Here is a 25,196-nt window from a genome sequence, read left to right as displayed (position 1 = left end):
TGGATTTGAAGTTGCTCAGCATGTGTAGGATGAGTCTCATATTTTCCTTCCAGTCCATAGCAACCAGTTTCACAGTTCCAGCTCTGGAAATAGTTGTCTGTTTGTTTAATGCCTTTTGTAGTTGCAGATTTCAGGAAATACTGGACTTAAAACTAAGTTGACTATGATACATCTATCCAGGGACAGATGGATTCGATTCAATAATTATGTTTCAAATTATATGCTACAACTTTTGGGATAGAATATTTGGAGCGTATATAATATTAACCATGCCACATTTGGTTAAGATATACATAACCACTTTTTAAAGACCTTTCTTAGCAAGAAAATGACTCTGAAATCCAGTGTAAAAATTTTTCCATCAATATACTAGCATATTAATATCACAGCTTAAGATTTCCAAGAAGAGAGGGACAGTTTATCTTGACAAAAGTCCAAGCTTTTGTAAAATTATTAGGAAAATCTACTGGCATCCATTCAAATCAATCTAAGTTCCAGATTTTTTTTTTTTAACTCCAAAACATTGTTTGGGTAAAGTCAATTATCTCTTACCAGAAAAAAGAAAACAAACGTCTAACTTACCTGTCAGTCTCCTACTTGAAACTGGGCATCCCGCCTATTTTCCTGATTTATGTATTTACTCAACTGTTTTCTTTAATTAAAACATAAAACTTAAGGGACCATAGACATTATTTAGCCTCTTTTCTCGTTTAACAGATATACAGAGTTGCTACAGAATAGACGTTTGCTGACCATCAAGCTCACCCTTCCTGAATCCTGTCCTTCTGGTTTTGTTTTAGGCATTCACTGAGTTAAACACAAGTAGAAATTTCTTTGAGAAGTTATAAATAAGTAACCAAGCTGGGGAGGGGGGGAGAAATAAATGAATCAGTGTGAATTGAGAAGCCAGCTTATTAAATGAAGTACACAATGGAAAAATAAGATAGTGTTTACCTGTTTGTCTACCTGGAAAACCCAAGTTTTTCTTAATTGGAAACCTTGCTCACAACTTAAATTTTCTAGTAAACCTTGCCTGGTAAGCTAATGCAAAATCAATAATCATGACATTATTTCCTGATGGCTTACCTTCTAGTTCTTATTTATAGTATTTGAACAAATGAATAGCTTGGTTTTAACTTGACAACTTGGCATTTTACATTTATCTTGCTTAATACTTTGGCCCATGATACCCTTCACCAGACATGACCTAGTCAACAAAACTTGGTTCCTTGCTAAAGAATAAGCATTCATTCATCCATCCATTTAATTAACCAACAGTTATTGACATTGACTTTGTGCCAAGTAGAGTCCTATAGTAAATGCCTGTGTGTCCAGAGATCAAAGAAAGAGAATTCAGTCCAGTAGATACTCAAGCAAGTGATTACAGTACTTGGCATAGTTTGTACTTTGAAAAAGGTATTTAGGTCGCATCCTCTGCCCTCCTCACGGCTGGTTTACATTCTCAGCGGCCGTGCCTCACACCGGTGTTGTCTCCACTGCTGTCTCCCGCCAGGACCTTTGTTGGGCTCGAGGTCACCTCAGGGCACGCCCACTTCCTGGACCTGGTTGCAGAGGTAGACAGGGTCATGGAGGAGTTTGACCTCAGCACTTTCTACCAGGACCCCTCCTTCCACATCAGCCTGGCCTGGTGTGTGGGTGACGCGCGTCTCCAGATGGAAGGGCCGTGCCTGCAGGAACTACAGGGAATCGTGGATGAGTTCGAAGACTCCGAGATGCTGCTGCGTGCATACGCTGAGCAGATTCGCTGCAAGTCTGGGAACAAATTCTTTATTATTAAAAAAAAAAAAGAAGAAAAAGAAAAAGGTATTTAACTCTTTGAGGACTCAAAGAAGGGTGTCAAACTGCCTAACCCAATTGGTGCTGTTAAGGGAGGTGTTACCCATCAAAGCTCAGCTATGGATAAGACGTAAGCCACGTGAAGAAAGAAGAATGAGCCGTCCAGAAAGAGCCAGCAGCCTATAAAGAAACTGGTGGGAATTTATGAAGTTAATTTAAGACAGGCTGGATAGGAAATGAAACAAATTTCATGTGGGAAATTAGGTTTTCCTCTGAAGGCTCTTTGAAACCACAGAATCTTTTAAGTATAAGAATGACAAAATTGAAATTGTATTCTTGAAAACTTCCTCTAGTTCAAGCAGGGAGAATGGGTTGAAAGGGGAGAAGGAGAGCGAGGGAACCCAGGCAAGAGGTTGAGAAAAAAGGATCGATTTTAAGAAATAGTAAAGAGGTAATAAATAAATCTCCTTTATAAATTTAATTATGGCTCAACCCAATACCTGAAATTAAAATTTTGCCTAATAGAATTGTCAACACATGTAACTTTTGTGATTGACCTCATTTATGTTAACAGTGGAAAATACCCACTAGTGTGTCAAATCAGCTTATTGGAAATTCTGAGTTTATATAAATGTGAAATAAGTATATATCTTTTACAAGAGTTGGTTTTTTTACTATATTGAATCCCTCTTTGCCAATGGATAGCGGTGTGCTTAATACTGCCCAGGGAGCTCGGTGGAGACACAAGAGACTTGGGTTCAATCTCTGGGTCAGGAAGATCCCCTGGAGAAAGAAACGGCAACTCACTCCAGTATTCTTGCCTGGGGAATCCCACCAGAGGAGCCTGGTGGGCTACAGTCCATGGGGTTGTAACGAGTCAGATGTGACTGAGCGCGCACACACACACACACACACACCCACAGCAGCAGCATGCTGAACATCTTTCCTGAAGCAGTGGTTTTCCCCTCCTCCACACCTACATCACCAGGGCAGTTTCTCTGATTCCCACTCTGTCCTGAGTCTTTCTCAGGAGCATCCAGTGTCAATCCACAGGGAAGATCCTGTTAGAGGATACAAGCTCCCCTCCTGTCCCCTCGTGTCTGTGGCTCCCAGCGCTTTGTAGTCTCCCACTGGCTCACACTTGACAATTTCATGAAAATTTTGGTTGAAATCTTGCCTGCTGGTATGGTAACCCCATTTTCCTCTTATGTTCTGCCAGAAGTGAGTCCGGTCTTGTGCCATCATTCTGAGGAGGCACCTGCCTTTATGTGCATTTCAGGCTAGGAGGTGGCCCTGTGCTGTCAGTTCTCTGATGGGCTCAGACACGTCCTGACCTTGTGATTATCCATCCTTTCCTTGTTGGGGTGAAAGTGACGCTCTTTTCAGCTTTCTACATCTTAATACGTGGGTGGTTTAAGCAACGTGGGCTTTCCAGGTGGCTCGGTGGTAAAGAACCCGCCTGCCACTGCAGGAGACATGGATTCAATCCCTGGGTCAAGAAGATTCCCTGGAGACGGAAATGGCAACCCGCTTCAGCATTCTTGCCTGGGAAATCCCATGAACAGAGGAGCCTGGCGGGCTACAGTCCATGGGGCTGCAAAGGGTTGGACACGACTGAACATGTACACGTGTATGTTAGGCCACTTACTTAACTGCTCTGAATTGCAATTTTCTCCTTTACAAAATAAGGACACTCACACTTCCCTCTTTGAATTGTCAGGAGGGTATTCTGAGATGTAAGCCCCTAGGCCACAACGGTGAGTGAGTGAAAGTCACTCAGTCGTGTCTGAGTCTTTGTGACCCCATGGACTGTAGCCCACCAAGCTCCTCTGTCCATGGGATTCTCCAGGCAAGAATACTGGGAGAGGTTGCCATGCCCTCCTCCAGGGGATCTTCCTAATCCAGGGGTCTAACCTGGGTCTCCCACATTGCTGGCAGAGTCTTTACTGTCTGAGCCACAGGGGTAGTCCACAATAGCTGTTTATTAAATGCATTCCCACCCTAAAATTGCCTACCAGTGTTTATTATGAACTCATTACATCTCTGTTGCCATAAGTCGTGTTACTTCCACACACTTTCATGACTGGGTGGTAATTCAGGGGCCCCTTTCATGTGACCTGTTTCAACACAAGTTTTCATTCTTTCCAAAATTAAAATAGAAATGACAAGGATTACAAGATTCTAACCAGGGCAGCTGATCAAAGTAGGTCTAATGTTATATGGGAGCCCATGAGATTTCTTTTGCCTTTTATTCATTTAGTCGGTTTATTTAGTCAATGTTGGGTACAAAAGCTCTTAGGATGTACTAGGAAAGAGGTTCCAACCTGACCTCTAGGGGTCTACTCAGCCTACGAGAGAACAGGACTAGGGAGGAAAGGTTCAATGGAATTGGATCCTCAAAAGCAGACCCCAGTGCAGGGCAAGTAAGAGGAAACATGTTGAAATCAGAATGAAAGGATGAAATTAGTCCCCACCCTACTTCAAAGCGAGAGAAGAAGGCGCCGTTGAAGAGCTTCTCTATAAAGCAGGGAGCTGCTGGCTTGCCTTCCTCCCACACCCTGCTCCTCTGCCATCTGCTCCCAGACTCACCTCCCCACGCGGACAACCTGAGCGAAACACAAACCAGGCCACTCCCGACCACACTTCTAACCGCCGTCCCCGCGTCTCAGCTCTCTCCCCAGAATGCTCCGCGTGCCGTCATTTTTAGAAAATTCATAAACGTATTTTCAAGACAAAACAATCAGCTACATAAGTGATCTGTGTTTGCTAAAAGATAACCTAATTTTCTTTCATGCTATTTTTTTCTGAATAATATTCTTAATTAAAATGTTTTTCTGATAAAAATTTATTAACAGAAAATTTAGAAAATACAGAGAAGTCTAACCACACGCACAAAAACGTGCCCAGAATCTATCTCGCTGTGAAAGAACCATCTTTAGTGTATTCTTGTCTTTTTATCTTAAAATTTCACAGTATGTTTTATAATCTGCTTTTTAAACCATATTTACAAGATGTTGGGAAACATCATGACTCTTCTGTAGTTTATCATGCAATCCTTCTGGTTTTAAGTATTTTCCCCAGTACTTTGAATTTGCAAGTAAAACTATTAAAAATTATTTGTACCATAAAGTACTTTTATATATTTTTGGTATATAGTGTAATATTTGGTATTTCCTTAGCATAGCATTCCAGTAATTGATCTCCTCTGACATAGTCCATAACATTTTAAAGCTTTCAGTACATGTTGCCAAGTTTTTTCCATCCATACGTTTGGACTGATTAATACTGTCATTGGTTGAATATAAGATTGTCTATTTCATTTCTGCTCACCACTATTTGAGTGTATTTTATTCCCAGAGCTGTTAAGGAAAAAAAAAAAAATATTTGATATTTAATTTTAAAATTAGTCTGTTGAAGATTTTTTTACTACTAAATTATTTCTCTGCTTTTTCATATTATTTGTTAATATCTTTTGTAGAAGAGACCTCAGTGATTTTATGAGAGTATAACTGTCTTTTAGCTTTTAGAATAATATTCTCTTCAGGTGAACGAGTGTACCTCCACCTACTCTAAAGATAATGGTTTGTTCTTCAAATTCCAAGGAATTACAACTATAGGAGAATAAGTCACATTCTTTGGAGGAATTTATTGAGTATCTTGAAGAAATTAAAAGTGGCAAAAGAAGAACTTTTCTAAAAGTCGTAAGGCTTTCAGAGCCAGAAGCTCAGAGTTGAGCCCTCATGATGCTATTTATTGCTGGAACAACACAATTTCAAAAATACAATTTCCTCGTAATGAAAATCAGAGTTAGAAGGGCCTTCCTTTGTTCTTTTAAAGTGACTTAAAGATAACACAATGTTGAGCTGGTGAAAATATATCAAAAATATGTTAATAGTTATGTTTTTTTACTGGGGTGAAATCTGAGCCTTTTAAAAGGAATTTCTTAGCTATACTGAGCTGGTTCAAAGCATCTGAATTTCAGCCAGCATTGGCAAAGGCCCAGGCAGGGACTCTTCTTATCTTCGCTTAAAACATCCACTACCTGGAAGCAGGCCTTTGATATTCACTTGGAGAAAAAAATGTATAGTAGGTGCAGAGCAGCCTTTTGCGTGACACAGCTGCAGCTGCTGTGACTCAAGCACTGACAGGCGGACATGAATTACACTTTTAGCTTCACTGCAAGCGCCCCACCTTTTACCCTGGAGAGGGAACAGATGTGCTGATCAAAACAGAATCCTAGATGGTCAAGTCCTGGACCTGGTGGCCAAGAGGCAAAGTAGAAAGATACTACTCCTCCCCTGGGCACAACAAAGCTACAACTAGATTATCCAGTTCTGATGGCACCCTACTTCTTCTCAATCACATGGCTGAGAGGTTATCTTAAATCAGTAAAAAGGAAACAGATTGACTTGCGGGTCAAGAATAAGTGGGGTAGAAGTCATTCCAAATCTAAAGAGGAAATAAATGAGGGAATACTTCAAGGAAATCAAAGACTGTTGCCAGAAACACCAACCCAAAGGAGAAAACCAGAAAACCATGCCAAGACAGCTGAAGAAAAAAGAGATACAGCAGCAGCCAGGAGAACCGAATTAAAAAGAAAGATCAGAGTCCACTAGGGGTGGCCTTGAAAAGAAGCCAAGTGACAAGATTTGGTCAGTTCTTTATATTAGAAAGCTATGTTGAAAGAGAGAGCGCGTGCGTGAGAGAGAAAGCTATGTTCCACTTGTCTGGGAAACAAGACTTTATCTGTCTTAGAGTAGTTGTATTCAGAAGTGCTGTCTGGCAGGTAGCCAGAATCATTCTGGATATTATCTGTGACTCACATACACAAAAAGTTTCCAACTTCTATTTTCAACTGCTATGAAAATATACTATAAAGTGTCAAAATCAAGATAGCATATGGGAAGATCTGGATATAAGTGACAAAGAAATGAAACATATAAGAAACAAGAAAGGTGCATGCAGTTTCTATAGGTAATGAGTGGGAGAAGAACATTCCAGAAGGGAGCTTGGGCCAGGAACAAGACCCGCCTTCTAGGGAAGGAATTGTTGAGTGTTGTGAATGAGGGAACAGCATCAACTATCCCCGGGACGGGGGAAGGCTCCGTCCCCAAACAGCCGCTGGCATCTCTGGGCAGGACTGCGGCAGATGAGCAGTCCTAGAGCTGCCAGACCAACAGAGCAGCGCCTCCCGGCAGGTGTCCAAGAAGAGTAACCAGGACCGTGGGCAGAAACGATCTACCCTGAGGCGAGTCCGGCAGCACATGCCAGGCTCTGCTTGATCAAGAAACCCTGGGCCATTGCCAAGGAGACTTAGCTTCATGGATGAGCCTCCCATCACTAGAGATGGAAGCAAAACATGATGATGGAAACAACCAGCGCTGGTTCCCAGTCCCACTAAGAGGATGGTGGGAAAAAATAGGATGTGAGAATGGAAAATCAGAATTGAGCCTACCACAGAGCCTGCAGTGGGGAACCGGGTGAGGAGGCTCAGGCGTTTTGGTAAGCAAACGTGCCTCCTTACACTTCTGCATGGGGAAGACTCTGACCCTGGGTACCAATAGACCCCAGTAGAAACCCATAGTCAACAGAAGGCCACCATACTCCCCTCAGGGCTACGGCAAAGATGATTCAGGGCCCAGAGTAGGACCTCAGTTGAAGTATTGGGAGCTCTTGCCCAAATGCCATCTCCAAAACTATGCCATCTTAAACTGTGGATTCTTTGGCCTCCTCCCCACAGGCCATATTTGGTAATATCTTGGCTTCTGTGGCTTCTCTGATGGCTTAGATGGTAAAGAATCTGCCTGCAATGCAGGAGACCTGGGTTTGTTCCCTGGGTCAGGAAGATCCCCTGGAGAAGGGATAGACTACCCACTCCAGTATTCTTGCTGGAGAATTCCACAGACAGAGGAGCCTAGCAAGCTCAGCCCATGGGGTTACAAAGAGTCAGACATAACTGAGCGAATAACACTTTCAGACATTTTTAATAGTCATATCAGGGTAGTTGCTAATGGCATCTGTCTAGTGAGAAGAGGGCAGAGGTGCTGTTAAACATGCTGCAAGGCCCAGGACAGGAATGATGTGACTCCAAACGCCAAGTGTTGCGGCTGAGAAAACTCAATCCCCACCTTCACTTCCATCACTTGCCAGTTTCAACAGCCCTCTGACACTTGTTACTCTTGAAAAGTATTTTATTTATGCATTTCCACATGTATCACCCATTCCTTCTGTTATAACATTAACTCTGGTAGCTGTAACCTTGTTTTTCCTGTTTACTGCTTATTCTCAGAACCTGACTTGTAGTAAGTACTGAATAAATATTCGTCACATGAATAAATTATGAGGTGCATGAATGATAGAATCAGTATGTGAAAAGGGGTAAAAATACAAACCAGGGACACTTTGACTCCAAACCCAGTCATTAGGATGTAGGTTCGGGAGAGTTCAGCTTATAGGCATGCTCAGCGATGCAGTAATTATTATACTATCCATGTGTGTTAGGTTCTCTAGTGGAGTATAAGCCCCCTGAGATCAGTGTCCGTATCTTCCTCATCTCTAGCACAGAGCCCAGCTGTGGTGTAAGAGCAGACCTTAGAGACAAGATACCTGTAAACTGTTACTCATTTGCAGTTCATTTGGCATGTTGGCAGAAGCCCCAGATTTGATCTTTAGGTCACAGGAAGAACGTGCATTCTGTGGGCAGTTCATGTAGGATCAGCATGTTTTATACCCTCCCCAAATTACACCTGAGGTTACATCTCATTCTTCCCAAATAAAGCGCTGTGTCACAGCTTGGGAATTGAATATTTTGTTGTTCCATCATTTGACCTACACTGCTTATTTACTTGCAGAAAGGCTTGCAAATGGGATAAAAAACTTCTAAATGATCCTGTGGCTTGTAAATAATAAAATAAATAATAAATAAGTAAAATAAAGCAATAAAATATAACAATAATAAAATACAAGTGATGTTCCTTATGTTTGCAAAAGACAAGAGTGCCCTGTCCTGTACACCCCACTGTACCCTTCCCTTCCTGTAGGAATTCCTTCCTGCAGGAATTCCCTTCCTGTAGGAATTCTTCCTGCAGGAATTCCCTTCCTGTAGGAATTCCTGTAGGAATGATAAAATGACACACCAAGATGGTCACTTTCAAATAGCTAAAGCAGAGAGAAAACCTCCGAATAATATGCATTTAAATACGTGAATGCTGAGAAGAATAAATAGAAATTTCTTCAGTTGTGGATTTTTTTGGAATGGGGGAAGTGCTAGAGTATACAGTGGATCACAAACTAACCATATGGAAAAATAACATGGTGGGAAACATAAATATGAGCCAAATATATGAAAACCCCTTATAACTTGCCTGGTATATAGTTTACTCATAGTTTCTGCTGTTCTTCCCCACTTGCACATCCCACCATGGTGCTTCTTCTAATGATCAACAATGCCCTGAAGCCTTCACTAGGTACTGTAAGACCTTATGACTCCAAATTTGTGGAAATGGCGACATTTCAGATAATGAAATACATTATTAAAAGGTGGAAAGTAAGTCTGGTTAAAAAAAGCCTAGACGAATTGAAATGATTCAATCTAAATAAAAATTGGCTATTTAACAAGAGGTAAATATTATAGTCTTGCAGAATTATACTTTAAAAATTATCTGTCAAATATAAATATTTGAAATTTGAAGTAAATACTTATTGGGATCTATTATGTGTCAATGGGTGCAACAAAAAGTAATACAGAAGGCCTATCCTCATGGATCTTGAGTAGTACAAGTCAGCTAGCATTTTGTTATTCACTTAATACATATTACTTAAGGACCAATTATGCTACATGCTAAAGAACTCTTATTATTCCTTATAAAATGAGCTATACATGTGTTTATCTACAATTATAGATAAACTTCAGATTATTTATCATCCTGATGACTAGTAAAACTGTAAAAGAATTAGAAAGTGGTAACTCCAACAGGAATTGAATGGTCTAACCAGTGATATTTTAAATATCTCATAAAATATTCCTAATCAAAACAACAAGGGGAAGGGAAGGCCCATATGCATTATCAGAAATCTAAATTAATGTATTTACTAAAATGTGAGCACTTCTGAGCACATATAATTAAAATAACCCAGCTAGTAAAAATTAACAGTGAGTGTCCACTGAGGTCCAAGTATGAGATTTTAAACAATTTAAAAATTTCTCAGAAGATTTAATTTACAAGTTTTGTTTGGAAATACTTTTTCACTATTTGGCAAATGAGATATTCCTCTCTTGATCATATATATAAGTTTTTTGTACATAGCTAGATCTGTGAAGTGAAAGCACAAGCTGCTCAGTCATGTATGACTCTTTGTGACCCCATACAGTCCATGGAATTCTCCAGGCCAGAATACTGGAGTGCATAGATGGTCCCTTCTCCAAGGGATCTTACCAACCCAGGGATTGAACCCAGGTGTCCAGCATTGCAGGCGGATTCTTTACCAGGTGGATTCTTGAGCCACCAGGGTAATTCTATTTTTTTGCATGCCTAGTACATGATTCTGATTTGTAATATTTTTAATTAGAATTTGAGTTGTTTTAATGCCATTCTTAGACTAAGAATTTTGAACCACTGATTCTCAAACTTGTCTGGACATCTATATAGTTTTTAAAACTATAGATTATTAGTTCCAATCTAAAGGTCTTGATTTAGTAAGTCTGAAATATCAATTGTAATTTAAATCTGCTAGAATTATTATTCAAAGTAAAAATTAAATTAATGAATTTACTACTTAATCTACATTGCTGTTTTCTTCTGTAATTTCTGTCCTTAAGCACATAGTAGAGTCTTAAGACAAATATTTAATTAACTTATTTACAAGATTGTAGAAAATTAATAATTTAATTTTAAAATAGAGATTCAAATTCACTTTTGATAGTATTAAAGTAAATAGAATATGGTTGCTTAAAAGTAATTAAAATCGAAAGGGAAACTGAAGAAACACAATAAAATTCACTATAAAGGAAATAATTATTGTAAATTCTAAAATTTTAAAAATCTCCTCCTTATAAAATGTGTTATGTCTGTCATTTGTCTACGGAAGAATGCAATGTTCTGAACTGAAGCCAACACATATTAAAAACTAAATGGCTTATTTTACTACAATCTTTTATAGAAAATGTCTTAAAGACATTCTAAATGAACAAATTGGGTTACTTTTTCCATATGAAATTGTATTATTTTGAAATATAGAAAAAAGAGAAGGTTCTTAGCCTAAGTGTTCAGTTCTTTTTAAAATTTTTTATTAGCATTGGTTTACAATGTGCTAGTTTCTGGTGTACAGCTCTTAAAAGAAAAATAGTTTTAATAGTTTTGGAAGTCCTAAGTGTTGGTGTGGTGAAAATGAAGGTAATTTTTCCCTTATTCACTGTCTAAATTTCTCTTCTTCAGTTGGTATCATGGTAGCTGCTATAGGTATAATGTAGCAATGGTAGTAGGCATAGAGTCAGCTCTTGAAGGGGAGCTATAGTGTGAGGAAAGAGCCAGTGAGGGGAGACGGTTGTAGGTTAATTTGTAGTGGAAAGAACGAAAGGTTAACTTGCCATAGAACGTTCTGATGACTGGTGGTAGTTCCACTAGATTAAAGTGATAATCGGGGCACTGCAGTTGCAGGTTCAGATGGACAGGTGGAAATTACACGTGGTTGAAGGAGAGTGATGACCACTGGTTTTGTAAGCTAAGTGGGAGCTACAGTAGTTGTGGCTTAAGTGGAAGTGGTAATGGTCATCGATGGAGGAAGTGGTGATTTTATGGTCCTGTTGCAGAGCTGGAAGCCGGGATTTCATTTGAATTTGTGGTGGTAGCTGCTGTGGTTGTAAGTTCATTTGAAGTAGTGGAGGTTGTAGGTTCGGGTGAAGTGTTGGTTGCCGGTTCCACTGAACTGGTGCTCACTATAGGCTGCCAAGTAGTAGAGATTGTAGGTTCGGGTGAAGTGGTGGTTGCCGGTTCTGTTGTACTGGTGCTCACTACAGACTGCCAAGTCGTGGAGATTGTAGGTTTGGGTGAAGTGATGGTTGCCGATTCCATTGTACTGGTGCTCACTGTAGACTGCCAAGTAGTGGAGGTTGTAGGTTTGGGTGAAGTGGTGGGTGCCTGTTCCGTTGAACTGGTGCTTAGTGTAGGCTGCCAAGTAGTAGAGGTGGGTATAGGTATTGGGCTTCCTGTGGGTAGCTTGATAACAATAGAAGAGTTGTTATTATAATTAATACTATTAGAAAATTATTATTTTTTACTAATTAATATGTTATTAACAATGAATAATAATAATGTTGATAATTGTTATTATTCACCAGGGTTATTATGAGTACTCCAATTGTTGTTGTTATCACACAGGCTAAGAAACAAACCAAAAAGATCTTCCATAGAGTCAGCTTATGGCAGCAATTTTCTTTCACCTAAGAAGAGTGTGAATAAAAAATATTAGTAGTGAAAACAAAAATGCTTGTCATTTATCATCTCTTTTGTGTTATTTATAACCTAGTGTATTAACACCATCGAATACCTATACATCTCTGAAGCAATTTAGTCTTAAAGTCCACCCTTTTATTCAGATGGAAATAATTGCATGCTTTCTGTAATATAAGAAGCAATCACAATCTGCTAATATCACATCTTCTTTTATCCTATGTTCCAATAATAAGTATGAGGTCTTCTGTCTTTTCACATAAGCAGAACAATACCTTGATGATAGATTCTCCTCTTTGCACCCAATACATCCCTGAATATTGTCATTACCCCAATCTGCACCGTTCCCAAAATCACTTCTTCAGGAATCCTGTGCTCTAACCACCAAGTTCTCTCCTTCCAGCTTGTTTGTTCAATTATTGCTGTAACAGCCTTTCTTTGGTTTTCTTAAAATGTCCAGCCCAGCAGCCCTGGCTTCCCTCAGATCTCTCCTTATCCACCTTTTGTTCCAAGGCCCATTTTTCAATACAGTTGCTAACTCCCTAAAACTTCTTGCACTTCCCTCTGCTCAGTTTTTCCTGTTGGCAAACAAGTGACTGCTTACACTGGACCTTCCCTTGAACAGTCACATGGCTGGGGAAAGTCACGTCTCTGAGCACATCAGAATTAACAGAAATGTGTGGTCATCATTCTCAGATGGATTTTATGTACTGTTCTATCATCCTTTATAACCATCCATTATAACTCTGATTAAGATCTGCTCTTCTTTGAAAATACTTCCTTAATCTTCTTCCCTCTCTTTAAACCTGAAACCTCCACCCACCAACCCTCACACACAAATTGTCCCTCCTCATTCCTATCAATTGACTTCACTTCCTTTCTACTTCATTGGGAAACTTGAACTCATCCAATGGAAACTTTTTCAAACCCCCACTAGGTACCAAACCTGTGAATCCATTCTCTTCTTTCCCTGATTGATACAAAAGATGCTATCTCTCCTTCTGCCTGAAGGCAATCTGCCAATCTGCTTTTGGATCCCATCCCCTCTGCCTTCCTCAGGAACTTTTTTGTTTTATCCTTCCTCCAGGACGGAATACTCACCATTGTCCCCTTAAATGACTGCTTCCTTTTAACATTTAAACACACTTAAATCTCTCCTCTCATCTTAAACAAGAAAATCTCCTTAGTTTCAAATACCCATCTAGTGGCTTCCCTGGGGGCTCAGTGGTAAAGAATTCACCACCGATGCGGGGGGGGGGCTCAGGTTTGATCCCTGATCTGGGAAAATATCCCACATGCCAAGGAGCATCTAAGTCCGTGCACCACCATTATTGAGCCTGTGCTCTAGAGCTCGGGAGCCACAACTACTGAGCTCTCGTGCCACAGGTACTGTGCTCTGCAACGAGAGAAGCCACTGCAATGAGAAGCCCTCATACCACAAGTAGAGAAAAAGCCTGTGCAGCAGTCAAGACTCGGAACAGCCATAACTAAATAAATTAAAATACCCTTCTAGCTACTTCTCTTCAGAGAACAGAATTTCTCAAGTGGTCTAAATGCAGCATCTCGATTTGCACACTCTTCAGCCCAACCCAGTTCAGCTTCTGCTTCTGCTTCTGCCAGGCCTCTGAAACACCTCTCAACAGAGTCATCAATAGCATGCATTCCCCAAAGTCTAACTGATGGATTTTAGCCCTCATCTTTAAGCCCTCTGCAGCATTTGCCAACGAAGATCATTGCTCTTCTTTCTTGGATAATTATTTTCATTCTCACTGGTTTTCTCCTAACCTCCGGGGATCTTCTCAGTTCCTTTTGAAAGTTCTGCTCCACTTTCAATCTTTACTGTTGACATTGTTATGTGCATGCTGAGTTGCTTCAGTCATGTCTGATTCTTTGCAACCTTACAGACTGTAGCCCGCCAGGCTCCTCTGTCCATGGGATTCTCCAGGCAAGAATACTGGAGTGGGTTGCCGCGTCCTACCTCCAAGGGATCTTCCTAACCCAGGGATCGAATCCGCGTCTCTTATGTCTCCTGCATAGGCTGGCAAGTTCTTTACCACTAGCGCTACCTGGGAAGCCCTGTCATTCTTAGGCCCTTGTATTTTTTCACACTAAGTCTTAGGGGAGTGAACTTTTTCTGTGAAGGACCAAATAGTGAATACTTTCAGCTTTGTGAGTCATACAGTTTTTGTTATAACTCTACCAATATGCCATTCTAGTGTTAAGCAGCGATAGACAGTGAGTAAACAAATGAGTACGGCTGTGTTCCAATAAAGCTTTATTCACAAAAATAGGCAGTGGGCCAATGTACCACTCTACTCTTTCTCCCCGCTACAATTTTAATTTCTATCTGTATCAAATGACTCTCAAGTTTATCTTCAATCCAGCTTTCCCCTCTAGCCTTTCAATGCTTACACAATAGCACATCTCAGATGGCTCAAAGGCATCACACCGGGTCCAAACCTAAGGTTATGATCTTGCTAGGAAACCTGGCCAACTCTCAGGTGTCGTTAAATGGCACCACCATTCGATTCACTTTCATAAAGTGGAGCAAAGGGATTATCCTTGAAATCTCCCAATCCATTAACAAGCCCGATTAACTTTATCTGCTAAACATGTCCCAATATTACTGCCTTTATCTCTGTTGATGCCACTTTAGTCCAAGTTTCCTTTTTCTCTTGACTAATACAGTAGCCACACTCTCCTCCACTCAGTTTCTTTAACGTACCGTGCTCACTTCTAAGGTAGGACTTTGGCACAAACAGTTCTGCTATTTGGGAATGCCTTTCCCAACCTTCATTCACCGTGCAGAAGGCTGCATGCTTTACCTTGAACACAGCAAGGTCTTCTCAGGTATCTGGTTTTACCCCAATACCTGAGTATCAGTGATTGTGTTATCAGGAGGGGAATGAAACACCGTGAAGTTTTTCAAAACTGTTCTTGCTGCTGCTGCTAAGTTGCTTCAGTCGTGTCCGATTCTGTGTAACCCCATAGACGGCAGCCCACCAGGCTCCTCTGTCCCTGGGATTCTCCAGGCAAGAACACTGGAGGGGGTTGCCATTTCCTTCTCCAATGCATGAAAGTGAAAAGTGAAACTGTTCTTAGAGTATTCTTAAATCTTTAAGTTTTATTGATCACCATGTGATGGACCATTCCTAATAATAATCCTTTTAGTTCCAGCCTGTAAGTAGCTTCCTGGGACCCAGGAGGACTATGGGCACAGAGAATCTAGCTGAGTTCATTATGTCCTTCCCAGGCTTGAAATATCTGAAAGTGCGCAGTGGAAGAATTCTCGGAAACTTTCCAATGATGACAGTACAAAATAAAACAAGGTCTGCCAAGTTCCTGGCACTGTGAAACCTACATAAGTTTTCCATTGTTCGATATGATCAATTATTTCATTATCATTTGGATGAGAGCCCAGCCCTCACAGAATGGAATACAACTAGGACACTCAGGCCTTCCAGGCAGACTAGAGCAGGTCTTAAATGTTACAAAATACAGACTGTGGTATTTGTTGAAAGGTCAGGGTTTTGTGCAAATGGTGGCTGCTGCAAGGCAACAGGAGCAGAAAGAGGACAGAGGTCCCTGAGGCCAGGCAAATGAGGGCCACTAAGACCACGTCATTCCTAGAGAACGTGTCATCTTCTTCACCAAGACTGAAGGTACTATAATACTGTCTTAAGAAAATTTTATAAAAAGCAGCTTAATGATATAAAGTACACATATCCAGACAACAGGACACTTAAGTCCTCCTCCTATTTCAACCACTTCTGGCAAAAGCAATATGGGTTCTGGAAAATCTTTTAAATTTCCTGGGTCGCATTTCCCCTAATTGTTAAATGATGGAATGGGACTAGATCCCACATTGTCATTATTAGCTGCACATTAGATTCACCTGAAGTGTTTAAGAAATATTGTTACATGCATCCCATCACTAGAGTTTCCAATTTAACTATTCTAGGGCGGGGCTCGGCCATCAATATTTCTTTAATAATCCCTGGGTGTTTTTAATACGCAGTTTAAGAACTACCAGATTCAATGTTATCTAAGGCCTCTTTCCATTCTGCTTTTCACCTCTGCAAACAAGTAGAAACATTTTCTATCTCCACTCATTTAACTCGCTTATTATTCACACTGACCTAGCAACAGTATCAACAGTTTATATTTTTTCATCGAGTAACAAAGTTCATACTTTTTCTACTGAACCTCCACAGCAAGACTCCACAATGGAGCATGGGCATTCCAGAGTTAGGGTAACCCAACCAAACTGCCAAGCAGTATACGTAATGTACAGTCAATGCCAAGTTTCTAAACTGGAGCTGAAGATATAGGGATACAGTCCTGAGATAAAGTTAAGTCAGCCAACAGCCAAGATCAAGAACCAAGGAAAGTTGAATCTAGTCTCCAAAGCTAGCAGAGAAAATCTGGAGAATAGAGCCAGGATCCTATGTCAAGGTTATGTGCAGTAGAGTTCAGAACCAAGAGAGATATAGACAGTGTCACATATAGGTTCAGAGGCTGGAACAGCATAAGATAATAAGATGATCACAATAGAGCAGGATTCTCGAAGTTTCAAATATGACCCAGTCTCTCATCGGAGTCTCATTAGTGAATTCATCTCTACGTTGCTGACGTATTTGCTCCATTCTCCCTCCTCAAACTTGTGTTTCTGCCTTATAATTATTCCTTTTATTTTCATACATTATCTGAGAATATTTGAATCTGCAACATTCAAAGAACATTAGCTCTTTGAAAACAGAGACTGTTAACTACTGTTCTTCTTGTGGATTGCCTCATGGTAATTTATACTGACCGGAGAAGGCAATGGCACCCCACTCCAGTACTCTTGCCTGGAAAATCCCATGGATGGAGGAGCCTGGAGGGCTGCAGTCCATGGGGTCGCTGAGGGTCGGACACGACTGAGCGACTTCACTTTCACTTTTCACTTTCATACATTGGAGAAGGAAATGGCAACCCACTCCAGTGTTCTTGCCTGGAGAATCCCAGGGACGGGGGAGCCTGGTGGGCTGCTGTCTATGGGGTCACACAGAGTCGGACATGACTGAAGCGACTTAGCAGCAGCAGCAGTAGCAACTTATACTGAGAGCACAGCAAATGCTCAAAATGAATGTAGGTGAATTAAAGGATTAAATACATGTCCTGGGAAAGAATAGACCAAATACATCTCCACAGAGAGCACATTCCAACCTGGATAAAAGGTGCTCTACTAAACATTACCTGTGCTTGGCATTCCTGACCGTGCAGGGACTCCTGGGTTCACACACACCCCAGTTAAGTTGGAAGGGACATCACTTGATTGTGCATGCCAGTATGTGGCGCTGTGAGCCTCTTGGTTATTTGAACACGTGGCTGACTATAGAGATGAAGTGTTAAGTGAACAGAAAGCATGGTGTTGAATTTCTAAAATTAAACTCTTCAGTCAAAAATAAACAAGGCTGTTGCTGTTATTATTTAAAGGGATAACACAAGACTTTAAAAAGAAATAAATGTTTTCTTATCCTCTGAAGACAAAAAAAAAAAAATCTAGACAGATCATTCTATGTTAACTTTTAACCAATTTTTATGTTATCCAGAATTTCAGATCGGGAATGTATAAAACCCATCTTCTCTGTTATATTACAAACGTATTAATTTATTAAATACATTAATGTTGCAAGATGTTGTAGGTAGAGCATATCTAAGGGAACATGTGTTCATATGAGGAATAGAATGCTAGAGCTGAAAAAGTTCTTCAAGCTTATCAGATACAACCTGTTCAGGTTATTCTGGAAATGAGAATACCAAAGCAAAAAGAGTTGACGTTGGAAGTAGTAGTATCATTATTATCCTGGATGACCCAATAATGAGCGTTGGTGCTCAGACTTTCCAGTGTTAAGGCTAGTGTAATCTCCACTCTACTACATTATATATGGCATATTATTATACTGAACTACAATAATATTTTAATATAGTGTATACTATACCACACTATACCAATGAAAAATTCTCACACAAAGAGATTCCTTTGCATAATGCACATCATGCTCGATGCAGTGGAACTTGCAAGCCCATGACAAGGACACAGAAGGTAAGTCTTTTGTCCAGTTTGTGACATGTTTTTGCTGGGTTGCTCTTCAGCATGAAAGTGAAAGTGAAAGTCACTCAGTCGTGTCCAACTCTTTGCGACCCCATGGACCATACAGTTCATGGAATTCTCCAGGCCAGAATACTGGAGTAGGTAGCAGTTTCCTGCTCCAGGTGATCTTCCCAACCTAGGGATTGAACCCAGGTGTTTTTTTCCCTCATTGTAGGCGGATTCTTTACCAGCTGAGCCACCAGGGAAGCCCAAGAATACTGGAGTGGGTAGCCTATCCCTTCTGTGGATCTTTCCAACCCAGGAATCAGACCGGGGTCTCCTGCATTGCAGGTGAATTCTTTATCAGCTGAGCCACCAAGGAAGCCCCCTCTTCAGCATCAGTTCAGTTCAGTTCAGTCGCTCAGTTGTGTCCGACTCTTTGTGACCCCATGAATCGCAGCTCGCCAGGCCTCCCTGTCCATCACCAACTCCCAGAGTTTACTCAAACTCATGTCCATCAAGTCGGTGATGCCATCCAGCCATCTCATCCTCTGTCGTCCCCTTCTCCTCCTGCCCCCAATCCCTCCCAGCATCAGGGTCTTTTCCAATGAGTCAGCTCTTCGTATGAGGTGGCCAAAGTACTGGAGTTTCAGCTTTAACATCATTCCTTCCAAAGAAATCCCAGGGCTGATCTCCTTCAGAATGGACTGGTTGGATCTCCTTGCAGTCCAAGGGACTCTCAAGAGTCTTCTCCAACACCACAGTTCAAAAGCATCAATTCTTCTGCGCTCAGCTTTCTTCACAGTCCAACTCTCACATCCATACATGACCACTGGAAAAACCATAGCCTTGACCTCTTCAGCATAGAGCAGTATAAAAATAGTTCTCAACAACAACAACAAAAAAGTGTCTACTCACAGGGAGTTTTCATGCTAATATAACAGGGAGGAAAACATTTGTGTATAATTAAACAAATATAAAAGACTCTGATGCTGGGAGGGATTGGGGGCAGGAGGAGAAGGGGACGACAGAGGATGAGATGACTGGATGGCATCACCGACTCGATGGATGTGAGTTTGAGTGAACTCCAGGAGTTGGTGATGGACAGGGAGGCCTGGCATGTTGCAATTCATGGGCTCGCAAAGAGTCGGACACGACTGAGCTACTGAACTGAACTGAAACAAATACAGTAATTGCTAAACATTGTTGAGAAAAGGGGGTGATAAAAATTGAAAATGGGTAAGATCAATGGGAAAGATTGGGAGGAAGAGGTGTGTTAAAAAGAGGAGAAAGAATAAGAAAAAATGAAAATGGGAGAGGAGGAAGTTCAGGAAAATATGGATCTGGGCAAAAAGTTTTATTACATCTCAAAAATGATATAGGATTGCCTGAGGGTCTCCATCTCATAGGAAAATAACACTGATTTTCTAGCTGTGAGTCAAGGACATCTCTGCCATTTCTTGCTAAAAAGGAGGCTAGTAGGATTCCTCACACTTGTAGATTTGCTCTGAGGATTAACAATTAGTGGCTCAGATGGTAAAGAATCTGCCTAGCATGCAGGAGACCCGGGTTCAATCCCTGGGTTAGCAAGATCCCCTGGAGAAAGGCATGGTAACCCACTCCAGTGTTCTTGCCTTGGAAATCCCATGGACAGAGGAGCCTAGCAGGCTACAGTCCATCCATATATACAGTCCATATGTCACAAAGAATTGGACACGACTGAGCAACTGTCACTTCACTTAATGATTTATGAAAAGGGTTAGAGTGATGTCTGGCATAGAGTATGCTTTCAGTAAGTATTAGCTATTACTATCCTTAGTATAGTGTTGGTGCTTTTATTTCTAATGCTGCAACTACTAGCTATCTCTTGTCATGTTGATTTAATAACCCATTACAAAATAGCTATAAAAATTGCTGACCCATCAACCAAAGAGTTGCATAAAATTGTCAAACTAGCATTGTATAATGTCATTGCTCCACTGGGAACTATTATCAACAATACCAAAAATCAATGGTTGCTATTAAATATAGATAAGATGGAATACTCTTGTCAGTAAAGACTTTGCTAAGTTAGATTTTTCTATAAGGGTTATATCAAAGGGATAAAGGAAATAGCTCTATTTTTATTGCGTAGGATTAAACAAAGTCCGTGTTATTCACTAGGTAAATCTGAGTCAAGTTGGCTTTATCTTTAACAACTGCCTAGCTTATTTTCCTACCTGAAGATTTCCATCGCTTTAGTTATTACCCAGTTGCCTGAACTTGCCAGTTTGATGAACTTGGATATTTTGAAGGACTTGGATATTTTCATGTGCTTTGTAAACAAAGTGAGACTCACTCACCAGGCCATTTTTCCAGAATTTTCTGGCATGGATAGAATCTCAACCTTTTCAAAGAAGGAAAATGATGGGTGGCGTTTACCATAAGGGTGGAGAACCTGTGATCTAGGCTCAGCTTCTGGGTAATATTACAGCCCCAGTAACAATTTTTGCTGTGTCATGGTTGCTCTGACTCTTAGGACAAGTGAAGTCTCTCTACAAAATTGTAATCATTGAGGAGCTGTGAATGTTTAATTAGAGAGTCAGCTTTAGCTAAGAATGGCCATAGACAACTGAAGTACATTAACAATTACCAAGGAAAGTTCTCTAAGCTTTTCCCCTCACTTTATAAGGATTCAGTTCAGTTCAGTCGCTCAGTTGTGTCCGACTCTTTGCGACACCATGAATCGCAGCACACCAGGCCATGTCCATCACCAACTCCTGGAGTTCACTCAAACTCACATCCATAGATTCTGTGATGCCATCCAGCCATCTCATCCTCTGTCGTCCCCTTCTCCTCCTGCCCCCAATCCCTCCCAGCATCAGAGTCTTTTCCAATGAGTCAACTTTTCGCATGAGGTGGCCAAAGTACTGGAGTTTCACCTTTAGCATCATTCCTCCCAAAGAACACCCAGGGCTGATCTCCTTTAGAATGGAAGTTCCTATATCTCCCAACAGAAAAACAATATACCAAAATTTATTTTCTTTATGAGTTTCAATTCATTTTCTTAATTCTATTATTTAATTTGATCTTAAGAGAAAATATTTTTATTACCATGCCTTAAATATCTATGGTAAATGAAACATTTTCAGCTAGCCAGACATATGCTGAAAAATATGCTTGAGATAATATTTGTAAATATCTTCAAGTTTGCTCTTTTCTAGAGAAACTACCAAGATGAATACTTGGCTAAAGGGATTTTTTATTTCCTGACTATTCCAGCATTCTGAAGATCCAATTATAGAGTGTCAAATTCAGACACAAATGACAAGGAGAATAGCCTCAGGATGGTCCTTTGTGTGATGACTCAAAGGACAAACCCTTTTTCAGTAAACCAAGGATCCTCAGTGGGATTCTCATTCAACTAACCAACAGGACTTGATCGTCTTAGGCTTCATTTATAGGTGAGTAAATACAGGCCTAGTGCCACAGCTCCAAACTGTAAAGACAAAATATTTCCTTTATTTTTCAGGTGTGAACTTTAAGTTATTATTCAATTTTTAGCACAGTTCTATCCTTGGTTCTGGTCTTCCCTGGTGGCTCAGTGGTAAAGAACCTGCCTGCCAATGCAGGAGATGTGGGTTTGATCCCTAGGTAGGCAAGATCCCCTGGAGAAGGAAATGGCAACCCAGAGGAGCCTGGGGGTCTACAGTCCATGGGGTCACAATGAGTTGAACACAACTTAGTGACTTAACAGCAATATCCTTTGTTCTACTATCTAAGAGACCACTTAAAACTACGTGGTGGAGATTTGATTCTTGGTATAAAGCCCTTAAAAATAGACAGAAAGGTCATATTTTCATACGAAGTAGAGATTTTCTGAGGATTTCTTTCATCTAAAGAGAATATCTAGGATTAGCATCTGGATTTCCAGCATATTTGGAAATACGAATTCTGACAGGTTTAGAAGTTATATCTAGAATCCAAGTATGAAGCTGTAAAAATGTAACTTCAAACTACACCCAAGATGTCTTGGAGCTTTATGAATTTGCTCAAGCAAATTCTTCTCTGGATCATGTCTCACCATAGTGGTGAGTACTGAAAGTTAAATGAATGTATTTTATATCATGTGGTCATGGAAACATTTCTAACTCTGTATATAAGTAAATATAAAAACCAGCTTTTAAAGTACAATAGAGCAGAATATAGCGTGAAAAGTTGAAGGAAAAAAATGAATACATGGTTACTCTTCCTTTTGGAGAAGGATGTAAAATTGTGACTGACTACATTGCAGTAAAGAAATTAGATTGCTATTAAATGCTGAAAGTCAGACTGCAATATAGGCAGCAGTATAGGCAAATATTAAAATAGAGCAATCATACTCACTGCTGAGTTTTCACAGTGTTCAATATTCAATGTGTATTTCCCTTTCTTTCCATCCATTCTTGAGCTTGCAGTTCTACAAACTGAACTCCAAAAATATTTTCAGTCCATTCATTGCCCTATATATCTGCAACCCTGAGGAATAATTATAATGACTGGTCTGATCCATCAGAGCAGGTGTGGATGAAACTGAATGGTAAATAATTATTCACTAAAACAGAGAAGGAAATGAGGTATTAATTCCAGCAAGACTCAAGAAATCCCGCTTCTGAGAGCTACTATGACTAACCCTTCAACAATCCTCCTGACAGAAAGGAACGCTAAAAATCTTACACAAGTCTTCCTCTTATTCCTTTCCGCACCATTTTTCAAACACCTGTCTTCTATGTTAGGACCAACCTAAGAAAAAAGAGTGAGGTGGAAGCTTATCATTGTTTTGTCTCTACTCACCCTTGAATGTCTTCTCAGTCCTGTAAGCACCCATGGCCTTAGCATGATTTCATCTTTTAAGTCTCAAGATAGATGCCTGAAAGTTTACTGGGTCAGTTGATCAGTAGTTCACATGCATTTAAAACCCATTAGAACCAATGTTCTAGGCAATAATATGTTGAAAATCTTGAGGAAACCCTTTTTCTGGTCAAGAAATGTAGTTTGTCTCAGATTAAAGAAGGATTAACCCATAGATTTATTAATTCAATAAGTGAGAATATTGTGTTTCTAAACAGTGCCAGGTGTGTGTGTCTGTGTGTGTGTGTCTGTGTATATATATATATATATATATATATATATATATATATATATATATATAAACAAGGATATTTATTGAATGCCTGAAGTCAGGCAATGTTTTGAGTACCTCAAACATGCTTGCTTATGAAATACAACTTTCATATGATATTAGGGTATCTTTGGCCACATTTTATCAGTGAAGAAATTACACAAATGAATCACTTTATTAAAAGGTCATGCTTAATATTATTGATACCTTCAATTTATGCATGTCCCCTGTAGCCCATGGCTACAATGATATCATTGTATGAATGATATCAAAACCAATCAAAGGAGTAAAAAGTAAGTCATTATGGTTTTACTCCTCTTGAGACAAATCCCTTCCCAGCTTTTCAAGTCTTGGGCAGTTTTTCTATGTGATTAATGTTCTAAGGCTTTTTGCTCTTGTTTAGTTGCTTAGTTATGGCTGTCTCTGTTGCGACCCCACGAACTGTAGCCACCAAGTTCCTCTGTCCATGGCATTTTCCAGGCAAAATACTGGAGTGGATTGCCATTCCCTTCTCCAGGGGATCTTCCCAACCCAGGGATGGAACCCACGTTTCCTGCATTGCAAGCAGATTCTTATTATCACTGAACCACAACAAAAGTCCCTTCTAAGGCTTGAGGCTATGCCATTTCAGTTGATCCAATAGAACTCATTAAACCGAAGGTGTTGGATATATCTATAAGAAAAATTTCTGAGAAAACCTTTATTTTTATAAAAAAAATTTCAGAATCCAAAACTGTCAAAGAGGTCTATTTATTTGCTAATGAATTTTTTGCACTAGAAAGTACCTGGCACTTTTCCATAAATATTTTACAATACTTTTAAAAATGATAATGCTGTTCTAAAAATATCAGTGTAAATTGTTAGTTGCCAGTATATAGAAATACAGCTGAACTTTGTATAATATATCTCGTACCTTACTACCTTGTTAACCTCACATGTTAGTGCTGGTAGTTAAAAATTTTCTTTCTAGAAGATTATGAATATGTACAGCATTTGTTATTGTTGCTTAGTTGCTAAATTGTGTGCAAATCTTTTAAGAGCCCATTGCCTATAGCTCACCAGGCTCCTCTGTCCAAGGTATTTTCCAGGCAAGAATACTGGAGTGGGTTGCCATTTCCTTCTCCAGGGAGGCCTGGTGGGCTACAGTCCATGGGGTCACAAAGAGTTGAGTTCATTCACTCAGTTATGTCTGACTCTTTGTGACCCCATGGACCGCAGCATGCCAGGCCTCCCTGTCCATCACCAACTCCCAACTCTCAAACTCATGTCCATCGAGTCGGTGATGCCATCCAACCATCTCATCCTCTGTCATCCCCTTCTCGTCCCGCCTTCAATCTTTCCCAGCATCAGGGTCTTTTCAAATGAGCCAGTTCTTCGCATCAAGTAGCCAAAGTATTGGAGTTTCAACTTCAGCATCAGTCCTACCAATGAATATTCAGGACTGATTTCCTTTAGAATGGGCTGGTTGGCTCTCCTTGCTGTCCAAGGGACTCTCAAGAGTCTTCTCCAACACCACAGTTCAAAAGCATCAATTCTTCTGCGCTCAGCTTTCTTTATAGTCCAACTCTCACATCCATACATGACTACTGGAAAAACCATAGCTTTAACTAGATGGACTTTTGTTAGTAAAGTGATGTCTCTGCTTTTTAATATGCTGTCTAGGTTGGTCATAGCTTTTCTTCTAAGGAGCAAGCATCTTTTGATTTCACGGCTGCAGTCACCATCTGCAGTGATT

At 40.2% G+C, this 25,196-nt stretch overlaps 1 protein-coding gene and 1 long non-coding RNA gene across 3 annotated transcripts; both read right to left on the bottom strand.

The window, feature by feature from the left end:
• Nucleotides 1-1,240: 1,240 nt before the first annotated feature.
• LOC132343794 (uncharacterized) lies at nt 1,241-4,474 on the bottom strand. The gene is made up of 2 exons (XR_009492758.1): nt 4,387-4,474; nt 1,241-1,786 (listed from the first exon to the last, which is right to left on the bottom strand). It is a non-coding gene; the product is annotated as an uncharacterized lncRNA (long non-coding RNA).
• Nucleotides 4,475-11,061: 6,587 nt separating this feature from the next.
• LOC100137989 (uncharacterized) lies at nt 11,062-22,819 on the bottom strand. Of its 2 annotated transcripts, none has more exons than XM_059881092.1 (3): nt 22,687-22,819; nt 12,188-12,235; nt 11,062-12,011 (listed from the first exon to the last, which is right to left on the bottom strand). In XM_059881092.1, exons 2-3 carry the CDS (start codon nt 12,201-12,203, stop codon nt 11,662-11,664), a joined length of 366 nt encoding a protein of 121 aa, XP_059737075.1. In that variant the 5' UTR covers nt 12,204-12,235; nt 22,687-22,819; the 3' UTR covers nt 11,062-11,661. The 2 variants fall into 2 exon arrangements, with proteins under 2 accessions (XP_059737075.1, XP_002697818.3); XM_002697772.6 differs by having other exon boundaries at nt 12,131-12,235; nt 22,687-22,789.
• Between the last annotated feature and the right edge of the window lie 2,377 nt (nt 22,820-25,196).

This window comes from Bos taurus, chromosome 24 (assembly GCF_002263795.3).
Source record: "Bos taurus isolate L1 Dominette 01449 registration number 42190680 breed Hereford chromosome 24, ARS-UCD2.0, whole genome shotgun sequence".
NCBI classification, from domain to species: domain Eukaryota; kingdom Metazoa; phylum Chordata; class Mammalia; order Artiodactyla; family Bovidae; genus Bos; species Bos taurus.
The sequence above is the reverse complement of the archived record's forward strand: the minus strand, read 5'-3'. Positions and strand labels throughout refer to the sequence as shown.

Coding starts and splice junctions, on each gene's coding strand:
- LOC100137989 (XM_002697772.6), bottom strand. CDS start 12,203: ATGGAAGATCTTTTTGGTTTGTTTCTTAGCCTGTGTGATAACAACAAC. Junction 12,012..12,130: donor GAGTACTCATAATAACCCTG/GTGAATAATAAC, acceptor ATTGTTATCAAG/CTACCCACAGGAAGCCCAAT.